This window comes from Mya arenaria, chromosome 6, assembly GCF_026914265.1.
Source record: "Mya arenaria isolate MELC-2E11 chromosome 6, ASM2691426v1".
Lineage (NCBI taxonomy): Eukaryota > Metazoa > Mollusca > Bivalvia > Myida > Myidae > Mya > Mya arenaria.
The window spans coordinates 16,940,489-16,952,144 of record NC_069127.1 but is presented as its reverse complement, the minus strand read 5'-3'; the positions used below and the strand labels follow the sequence as shown (position 1 = coordinate 16,952,144).

Sequence of the window (11,656 nt, the reverse complement as noted above, 5' to 3'; positions counted from 1 at the left end):
ACAAATACGCCGCTCTGGAAAAAGAATTCGGCCTTCATTCAAATCCCAAATGAAGTCTAGAGACTGAACGGGCTCAAAAATGGACTTTTTCTTGTTCACTTACAAACCTGCTTTCTCTTAAGTACTAAATACAAACTTTGAATCTATACAGGTTAATTTAAAATTATTGTTATTGCACCAACCATCATCTAAAAACAAAACTATCCATAAGCCATAACTTCTCCAGTATTTAACCAAAGGCCGCAATCATTTAGAAGAAAGAAAATCTACAGAAGAGAGACCAAATTGTAATACCGAAAAAATAGTAGTATTTGAGCGTTCGATCAAAACGCCATGAAAACCCGAAATAAGTATAATGAATGCTTTTAATTGAAAAGTGGTGATAACCACTAGTAAGATCAAACTTGAACATGTAACCATTCGAAATTAAATATTTCTTCGCAACTTTAAAATCCTTAAACATAACTTTTCTTTCTTTACATTTGTATATAAAACACTCAAGTTCCGTATTAGTCGCTGTTTCTCTATTTGTAGCTATAAACAAAGGATTAACATTGTGTGGCATAAACGAAATTCATGAACAGATTGTTTCTGAACTAACGACGAAACGGCAGATTCTACAAAATAAGTCAGGGCTGAACTGTCATTTTTCAAGGCAAAAGACGGTGGAACGTTAATAAATGGTATTACAAAACCGTTTTCAATAACGGACAACACATCCTCATTAGCACCGACAGTATGTTTAAAAAAGTGTGCACAATGTTTTTATCTTCCTTTTACCGAATAATCAGACAATGAAATAGATCTGTCGACATTCTCACAAAATATATGTTGAACATCAGTATCTAGAAAACCATCAAAACAATTTGCAAAAGTCCAGTACTTATTTTAATTATCCTCAAGCGGTAGGCTTTCTGTGTCTCGCGGTAGTTGGCTCCGTGTTTCCAATGGCTGGTTTTACCCCGCGGAAGCCGTCGCTCCTGTACCCAAGGATCTGGCCCCCGGATATCTGCGGCAATTGTCTGGGCAATCACTGGCGAAACGGCAAACTTCTCCGCACGCATAGCAGATGATTTTCGGTCAATCTGCTATTGGGCTGACTCTCCATGGTAGATCTTCCGGTGATCTGTGGTTTGCGAAAACTGCGAAAAGACTGTGGGCAGAATAAGTAAATAATTGAATTGATATTTTCACTGTTGTTATTTCACTGATAAAACTCCACATTTCATCGAAAAGCATGATCGAAAGTAAATTAATTGTACCACATTGTAACCGCGAGCATTAAATTCAAAACTAAATCTAAAATTTTAAAAGATCAAATTAGTCCTAATTAGTAAATCTCTTCTTCAGAACACATGCATGTTTGTTAACGATAATATATAGATAAAAATATTCAGCAAGCTACTCAAAACACAACAAAATCACATCCGTAAAACGTGCAATGTGACACGCACATCACGCATAAAACAAGTCAAATGGAATCGATTGTTAATTTTATTGAGAGGATTAAAGGAACCATTTCACCTTTCATAGACTCAGATATCGAAAAAAACTTACCTCGAATGGAATGTGAACCAAAAGCTTCTTTTAATAACAAAGCATCATTAAGCTGTCTAAAGAAGACTTTCTAGTTACAATTTATAAAAAGAACCCATTTTGATAAGTAATTTTAATGAGGTTATTTCAACAATGATGTTTATCTACTAGGATTTGCAAAAATCATATTCCGCACAGTCTCTTTTATGTGTAAGTTCGAAGAATTAGTATGATAATTTCATTAAATCAATATAAAAAAGGTTCTTTATTTAATCGTCGTCAATGTCATTGGTGACATCATTCTTCTCATATTCGAGTATAGTGGCCCAACCAGCCGACGACTTACCAGCTATTCTTATTAGCTTGTTTCTATGTTTTGGTTTCTTTTGAGCTTCATCAATGAAACTTTCAGAGTTGAATTGAAAATGTCTTTCGTTAGGCGGACTTCGCAATGTTACGAAATTGTCTTCACGTACCTTTCTTTTACAGTTTTTGTTATTCACTCCGAGTCCTCCTAAATGTTACTTTTGAGACTCTCTAAACTCCAATACGACTTTGGACTACAAAATATCGCCATTTACTGTCTTACTCCTACTTCCATTTTTAATATCGCTTTCTGGCTTCGACATTCTTAACAAAACGCCACTTGTTGTCAAAGATAGAAACCTCGAATGGCGCAAACACGCCGCCGACAACCTTATATACTACCTCTGCACGATAACACCGTACCTTCTCGCCAATATTCATATAATCGCCAATCGACACACAAGCAGACGAGCATTCGCAAATTTTGAAACGGAAATTATTTTATTATTCGGTGGGAAATACAGAGGCAATGACGAATCATTTGAAGCACGTCAACAAATCTCTTAAACAAGAAATCGTTGTATTTGTTAATAAAACAGTCACTAATCATTCCGTCTTGTAATATGCTGATTTACATTAATTTGCTTTACTCCTGGAATTTCTAAATTAATACCTTTATTATTGTTTTACATTCTAGCCCTTGAGGGGACCCATGATAACAAATTGAAAATCATGATGACACAGCATGTGTGCAAACAGCTTAAAGTGAATGAACGATCGAGAAAAATATATTTGATTAATTTGCCCAATGATTTATGATACACGAGTTTTTTTTTACATGTGCATGTTTACAAAAGTCTGTAAACGTGAAAGACTTAGCCGCGATTTATAAATATTTGTGCTCTTTGATTAATCAATTTATTGGCCAAGTTTCAAAGGTACAGCAAAAGGTATTTTGTTTAGGTGCATTTTTGAAGTGATATGGGTTTTAGATTAAGCTAATTTTGGGAACACATTGCGCATTCGGAATCCCAAGTTGTATGCGTCAGAAAAACGGACCAAAACTAATTATATGTTTATTAAAATCCGTTGGCAACTGCCAAAACAGTCAGAGTACTGACGAGATCTTACTTCAAATAAACAGAATAGCTCTTCAAGCTTCAGTTTTTTCAAGATGGGCAACTTTATTACAGCTCGACCTGTCAGAGGTTTGCTGTTTATTTGTTTGAGTTTAACTCTTACCTATCAAATATCTGGAAAAGGGGAATCCAACTTTCTGTCAAATGGTCTAAACCTGGCATTGGATTTGATTGGAGGTTTAGATTTGCTAGCTGGTGTGTTCCAACAAGACGATTTTCAGAAACTACAGGAGTTGTCCGATAAACTCGATAGGCTCCAGGATACTGTTAACTCGATTCTGACCTATGTGAAAACTTTCGTTGAAGAAATTGACTTACAAAACCGTTTCAAATCCTTCGACGAGGTGAAAGGAGTTATACAAGACTTGGTTATATATTTTGGAAGGTATATAAATGCTGTCGAAGAAGAGAAGGAACAATATAAACAAGAGTTCTTGGATCAAGTAGACAATAACGTCCGTGCTTTACGACGTTTAGCAGATGTTATGTTTGGAATACCGTCTGGTCAAACTGAGTCTTTATTTCAAATCCTTGTAGGTAGGAACAGGTGCTCTTATCAATATATTCTGCACTTAATTAATCTTATTTGGAATGAACTTGAAATTGCATCATCGATTGAGTTGATGTCCATTTCACTTAAGTATAATTCAACGTTGACACAAGAACTGGAGTACTGGAGAGATATATTTCTAAAGATTTATAACCAGGATATTCTTCCAATAATGAACAAGTGCGACGGCCAGATGGAAGAATATCTTAAGGAAGACATGCGAAACTGTTCAAACATAAAAGACATGGAATCCCTTTTGACGGAGAGATATGGGAACTATGAGCTGATAGGCGTTATCTTAGATACAGGGGACCTGTTCATATCCAACGACGCCAATGAAACCGGGGTTCATTATACCTGCATTCAGTCATGTGACAGCGGAAAGAAGTGCGTTATATACAAAAAGAAAGACAACAATGAATCTGCTCCTACCGCTGTTGCAAAGCTCATCGGCAGACAAAAGAATTTTCTCAAGTATTTTACAACAGATGGTAAAACATTTTATGTTACCTTATAGGCAACACCAAATTAAGTTTTCGGTTGTCGGATTAGCCGCGACTATTGTTTTCTTCAGAAAATGCAGTTTAAAAAATATTTATTTAATGCAAATTCTTCTTCTTCCCATGAAAAAGTTTGCCAAAACGCCAAACAAACGCTTTCCTTGGAAGATATGATGCATTAAACAACGCAAAACTTGTACAGATATGTTCCGACCATTTCTGAATGGAAACACATATAAAATGAATACTTTGTTAAGTATTAGAATAAAAGTATAATTATTCTAAACATTAATTATACGAGCAACAATGATGTTGCTTACGTTCACTACTGTGTTCAACAAAATGGAAAAATAGTCTTGATCTAAAAAAACATTTATTAGAAACCCGTGTACTGGTTCAACAGTAATACAATAAGTATTGATATATTTTAGGCTGGTACGTGATTCAGTCCTACAGAGGTTTGGAAAGCGAGGTCGACTTCTACTTCAACAGTTCGCGTTTTGAGAATTACACGCAGACCATGACAGTGCATTTCTCGGAAACCGTCCTAGCAGACGACGCGGTCTCGGAACAGACTACATGCGCGGGACCCTATATACATACCATGGGAGCCAGCTTGGTGTCTTTGCTCGCAGCGCTGCTTATCGGACTTATGGTTTGATTGATAGTCATATGTCACTATTGTTCATGACAAAATGGTGCATTTACATGTGAATATTCTGGGTGAATTTCTTTTTATTATTCTACTGTTCACTGCACCGTATATGCCATTGTAACAAATCAATGAAATTAACAATAATATACACTTAATGAAACTGAATATGATAATTTTGCTTCCATTGCTTATATATATATATAAAATATTGACTGACAATTATTTCTGCTTTTTGATTTTATCAATATATTGATCAAATTATTATTCCGTACATAAGTTCAGCAATTTGTTTAATTCATGACGCTCGAAAGATTCCGTGATCAAAGCTGATCCTTTATCTTTATAGACAATGTCTTTTTATTCCTTTGTGATTGTTCGGAATTTTTATTTGTTTTATTATTCACACGCACGTCTTTTATTCGAAATGTGACATGTGCATATTAAGAATATTCAATCAAAATGTGGGATTCCTGTAATTATGCCAGTTGCCGTAAATAGCAAGAAATCATTACCGTTTTTTTTGGAAACCATTTTTGTTCTATCATGTATTGCAGTGAGGCTATTCCGAAATGAATCTTTGATAAGCAACTGTTAGAACAGAAATATAATGTTATATCATCATCAATTGTCTTTTGAACTGTTTGTCGTTTTTATACATAATACGAACTTCCCGGAAAATTCACACAACGATATACCGATTAACTGATTTTTTTTACCCCACCCACGCCTCAAAATTTGTCAACAACCTAGCGTGGTCCTAATAATTACCTGGAAAACTACCTGTTTGATGAGCTTGATATCAGGCTTTATATTGTTTTATTCTGTGTATTTTATTTTTCATCATTATTTTTTCTTGACATTTCATTGTGTAAAAATGTGTTTAAAACATAATGCTTCAATGTATTTTATAGAGCTTGTACTTAAATGTTCTACTGAAGATTCTTGTCCCAACCCTAATCTTCTTCTACCTTGTCTGTTTCTGCACAATAAATAACTGGTTTGGTTATTATAGTGTAACTTGGTCCAAATTTGCAAGGGACAACATTCACATGCATAGCTAGGCCCATAACTCTGGCTTTAATAATTGTTGAGTTATGCCCCTTATTTTGCTCTAAAGGGCAGTAAACCTTGATAAACAAAGACAAATGTGTCGTCTATTAATTTTGTTAGTGATTTATAGGAAATAAATAGTTATATGAATGACTTTATACTTGTCACACATTTCAGTTGAACTATTCTATTATGTGCTAATAAATTTTATGTTTATGTAAATGATAAATATAGATACCTACGAGTTCATTGTAATGCAATGTAGCGTTGTGTTTATTGTAGATTTCCATCTAGTTTTTAGTTGTCCTCATTTTAATTTCAATTCTTATGTTTGGTACTTGTATATATATAATTAATGACTTTGAATGATGTCTTTAATAAGATTTTGTTTTAAAACAATTATTTCAATAAGATCTTAAATTGTATTTTAACATGATATATCTAGTAAAAGTATGTGTAAAAATACGAAATTTAGCTAAACACGTCTGCTTTCCCCTGTTTGGATTATAAATGAAAGTGAATATTATTTCTAGTTGCAGCCTAACCTTAGAAGTTGCAAGAATGTGATATGTTGCGAGTATGTGTTAAAATTTAACATGACAAGCTTTAAAGCTGCACTCTCACAGATTGAACGTTTTAACAACTTTTTTTATTTATTGTCTTGGAACGATCAATTAATTAATTAATCTATGCTCATGTTATCCTTCTAACGTAAACAAAATTATGTATGCTATAACTCGCTGCTGCAAATCTCTTGTATTTCGTTTTGACAAGATTTTTGCATCCAAGCGGCGAATCACATACAACTATACTATCATGGAAGTCAAATAGACTAATCTTATTTGCATGTAGAATATAAGCTTTCTATTTATACTTAGATATGAAGCTATATCCTGCAATGTTTGTATAAATATTTTGACACCAATACGCAATAATTTAGAACTGTACTATTATTATACATATATTATATAGGTTCTATGTCTATAAATGTTTGTATATACCATGAATATCTCCAGCCATGGGGGAAATAAAGATGTTGAGTTGAGTTGAGTTGAGTTGAGCTTATTTTGGCGAAAATCCATGGAAACCAGTTATATAGGACTGCTGATTTTCGCAGATTTTTATACTTTATTTTTTAAAAATTGATGTTTTATGCATTTTTTTTTTAAACCGTGAGTAAGGTTTAAGCGATAAAACATTAATTTTCGAATGGAAATATGAAAATCTGCGATCTGATCTCTTGTCAGCAATCTTATATCATTGGTTTGCAGATATTTATGCAAAGGTTTGCTCTTTCCAAGAACAAAATTAAAAAAGGTTGTAAAAATTGTAAATTTGTGAGAGTGAAGCTTTAACATACAGAATTTGTGTTATCAAAACGTGACATGACTATTGTAATCATAAAATAAACATGATGTACAATTTACGTTTGTTTATATCTATCTCTGTTACTGGTATTTTAAACTCTGAGGCCGTCCTTTGTATTACTTGTTTAAATGTGCTTTATAATTTGTAATAATGCCAAGATTTTGAGTAGTTTTATATTATATTCTGCGTGACGGTGTAGAAGAACCATTGTGTATAAGTTTAGTTATGAACCTGGTGCCTGTTACAATAAACGTCTTAGTCATAAAGTGGAATTCTATTCTTCTTTAAGATTTTCAAAGTAACATTCAATATCCTTTATTGAGACAGGTTCCATAAACACTTAATGTGACCGTGCATTCCCCTCTAGTGAAGCATGGATGCAGATGTGGGTTCAATTTCAATAAAAAATTAAACAATACATTTTCTTAAGAAACATGTTTAGTTTTACTATGATTTATTCCAAACGCTGATAAAATTTACACTTGAAAACAATGTCTATGTCTATGTTGCGTTAGAATTTTTTTTTAATTCCTATGTATGCACTTTTGAGCGAAACATTTCTTACACATTACAGTGTTACATAACATGGTAAACTTTTTACACTTAAGTTTGAACTGATATTTTGCCTGTTTAGAACAAGATATGTTGCGTAAGTGATTTTTTGTGTTAAGAGAAAGAATAGAAAATATGTGGCAATAGTTAAAACAGTTGGACAGTTTGATGTATTGTTAATGACTGATGTGTAACTGGTTCCAAATCAATGTTGTATGATCATCTGTTATGTTTACATGTCTCATTATTTAAAATAAACATTGAAAAATAAGCAGTATTGTTTTTTGGCCTGTCTTCACATTGCCTTGAACATGCGACATTAATAAAGACTTGGAACAATAACAGATCAGCTAGAAGCTACGCCATAGCTTAATGCTTCTTACATCTAACCAGTCCATTCTCAACCCTTCTTTCATCTAGCCACGCCAAGGCTCAACGCTTCTTACATCCAGCCACACCATAGCTAATTACTTAAATCCAGCCACGCAATGACTCAACGCTTCTAACATCCAACCATGCCAAGTTTAAAAACTTCTTACATCTAGCCAAGTAATGGCTCAACGCTCATTACATCCAGTCACGCCAATGATCATCGCTTTGTAAAACATCCCAGTCATGGTTCAACACTTCTTACATCCAGCCACGCCATGGCTAATCGCTTCTTACTCTCCATGATACTGTTAACTCGATTCTGACATATGCGAAAACTTTCATTGAAGAAATTGACTTACAGAACCGTTTCAAATCCTTCGACGAGGTGGAAGAAGCTATACAAGACATGATTATATATTTTAGAAGGTATATAAATGATGTCGGAGAAGAGAAGGAACAATATTAACGAGAGTTCTTGGATCAAGTACAATATAACGTCCGTGCTTTACGACGTTTAGCAGAGGTTATGTTTGGAATACCGTCTGGTCAAACTGCGTCTTTATCCTTGAAATCTTGTGCGTAGGAACAGCTGATCTCATCAATATATTCTGCCCTTACTTAATCTAATTCGGAATAACTCGAAATTGCCTCATCGATTGAGTTGATTTACATGTCTTTGAAGCATAAATCGACCTTGACACAAGAACTGGAGTACTGTAGAGAACTATTTCTGACGACTGACCAGTATATTCTTTCAGTAATGAACAAGTGCGACGGCCAGATGGAAAGACATCTTAAGGAGGACATGCAAAACAGTTCAAACATAACGGACATGGAATCCCGTTTCACGGAAAGATATGGGAACTATGAGCTTAAATGCGTTATCTTTAATACAAGGGAGATACACCTGTTCATATCCAACGACGCCAATGGAACCGGAGTTCATTATACCTGCAGTTAGTCATGTGACAGCAGAAAGATGTGCGTTATATACAAGAAGAAAGACAACAATGGGTCTGCTCCTACCGCTGTTGCAAAGCTCACAGGCAGACAAGAGAATTTTCCCGAGTATTTTACAACATATGGTCAAACATTTTATGTTGCCTTATAGGCCACACCAAATAAAGTTTTCGGTTGTCGGATTAGCCGCGCCTATTTTCTTCTTCAGAAAATGCAGTTAAAAAAATATTTATTTAATGCAAATTCTTCTTCTTCCCATGAAAAAGTTTGCCAAAACGCCAAACAAACGCTTTCCTTGGAAGATATGATGCATTAAACAACGCAAAACTTGTACATATATGTTCCGACCATTTCTGAATGGAAACACATATAAAATGAATACTTTGTTACGTATAAGAATAAAACTATAATTATTCTAAATATTAATTATACGAGCAAAATTGATGTTGCCTACGTTCAATCCTGTTTTCAACAACATGGAAAAATAGTCTTGATCTAAAAAACAACATTTATTGGAAACTCGTGTACTGGTTCAAGAGTAATACAATAAGTATTGATATATTTTAGGCTTGTACGTGATTCAGTCCTTCAGAGATTTGGAAAGCGAGGTCGACTTTCACGTCAACAGTTCGCGTTTTGACAATTACACGCAGATCATGACAGTGCATTTCTCGGAAACCGTCCTAGCAAACGACGCGGTCTCGGAACTGACAACATGCACGGGACCCTATATACATACCATGGGAGCCAGCTTGGTATCTTTTCTCGCAGCGCTGCTTATCGGACTTATGGTTTGATTGATAATCATATATCACTATTGTTCATGACAGAATGGTGCATTTACATATGAATATTCAGGATGCCATTGTAACAATGCAATGAAATTGTTAATAATACAGACTCAATGAAATAATTGAATGTAATAATTTTGCTTCCGAATGCGTTTAATTCATTTTACAAAAAATTTGTACTCCGACAGTTATTATGTTGTAATATATATATAAAGAGAGAGAGGGGGGGGGGGGAAAGACTGACGTGTTGTCAATAAATATTTGCACATTTTGATTGTATCAATATACTGATCAAGTCAATATTGCTTATTTTAGTTCAGTTTTTTTATCAATGTCCCATATTTAAGTTTAATCTGTCAAATTTGTTGCCAAAAAAACTGAAGTGTCTGAGCCCATAGTACGCATTTTGTTTGGTTATGACCGTTGAAAGATCCCGAGATCAAAACCGATCCTTAAACTGGCAATGTGTTTTTATTATTTCTTTGTGCTTGTTTGAAATTTGCACACGCACTCTTCTTATTTGAAATGTGACGTGGGACATTTCGGATACTTAATCAGAAGTTGGGATTCCTGTACTTATGTCAGTTGCCGTAAATAGCAAGAAATCATCACCGGTTTTAGAAACCATTATCAGTGTGGACATACCCCGTGGTTTGTGACGTCACATTTGGCTATTGCAGGAAGGAAAATACATCTCAATTCAGTTAGGGTTATCGCTGTAAGTTCGTTATTTATATATCAATTTGTACGAAACATATCGCAGGCTAAGGTGAAAATGCTATACTCGGTTACCGTGCAATATGTTGAGCAATTTATATTTTTATCATAAATCGTGGGCAAATGCTCAGAATGTATAAAATATCGTTTGTTTTAGCGAAAAGCAAAATACGTTTCTGGTCCAATTATACATATTTTTATTCACCATGTTTAACTTTAAATTTACACATTTTCAATCAATACATACACTACCAACCACGCATTTTTTGCACATTTCGCACATCGCCGCGATTTTCCCTTACCGCGGACGTTATCTTTTTGATCTAATTTTCACTTTACGCGGCGATTGAAGCATAATGCCCACCGCGTTCTTCCACCGCGTGGTATTCACGTTACTGACTTTAACAATTTAGGTGTGATGTTTAATTATACTGGCAATTTTAACAGAACAGAACAGAATTTATTCGATTTAAACCATTACGTTTTCTCATCAATAAGATATACAAAATAGATCAATACAAATGTTAAATAATAAACAATACACGAGTATGAGTTGCGATATATGACATATCAACAAAATGATACTGAAGTATGAAGCAATGCATGAGCTTATTAAGATAAAAACAAGAGAACAAATCCTAATATTTCATCACACCATGGATATATTATGCAAAGAAAAAAGATCATACCGTGTTGTTTAATATGTTTGTTTTTCTAATTCTATATGCATCTCTTATTAAGGTGGCAAGATTATTAAGTTCGTTTCTTCTTTTAGAATTAAGCAGTGGAATTATTTTGAAAACACTTTCATTTCTCCAATCAAACGTTTTAATGTGTTTTCGTCTAAGATCTTCATAAGGTGCACATTTAAACAAAACATAGAACTCATATTTAATGTCATTTGAGTTGCACACTTGGCATACACGTTCATGTCGTTCAAGACGATTTCGTCCGTATTTTCCGGTTTCTATTCTTAACCGATGTGTAGAAGTTCTCATCTAAATGACTAAACGTCTCTTTTTCTGAATTCCTAATGACGTCCAAATAATGTTTGTACTCAAAGTTTAATTTCATATGTTTATACATTCCTGCATGAAATTGTCGATCAGGGTTTGTTTAAATTGCACAATTAAATGTTGCAATTAATAGATTGGGGATCG

At 34.1% G+C, this 11,656-nt stretch overlaps 1 protein-coding gene across 1 annotated transcript; it reads left to right on the top strand.

Annotated features, from left to right (window-relative positions):
* The first annotated feature begins 2,957 nt into the window (after nucleotides 1-2,957).
* Nucleotides 2,958-7,927, top strand: LOC128236811 (uncharacterized). Its single transcript, XM_052951921.1, has 2 exons — nucleotides 2,958-4,022; nucleotides 4,463-7,927. The coding sequence occupies exons 1-2, from the start codon at nucleotides 3,017-3,019 to the stop codon at nucleotides 4,690-4,692; spliced, it is 1,236 nt and encodes a 411-aa protein (XP_052807881.1). The 5' UTR covers nucleotides 2,958-3,016; the 3' UTR covers nucleotides 4,693-7,927.
* Nucleotides 7,928-11,656: the final 3,729 nt, after the last annotated feature.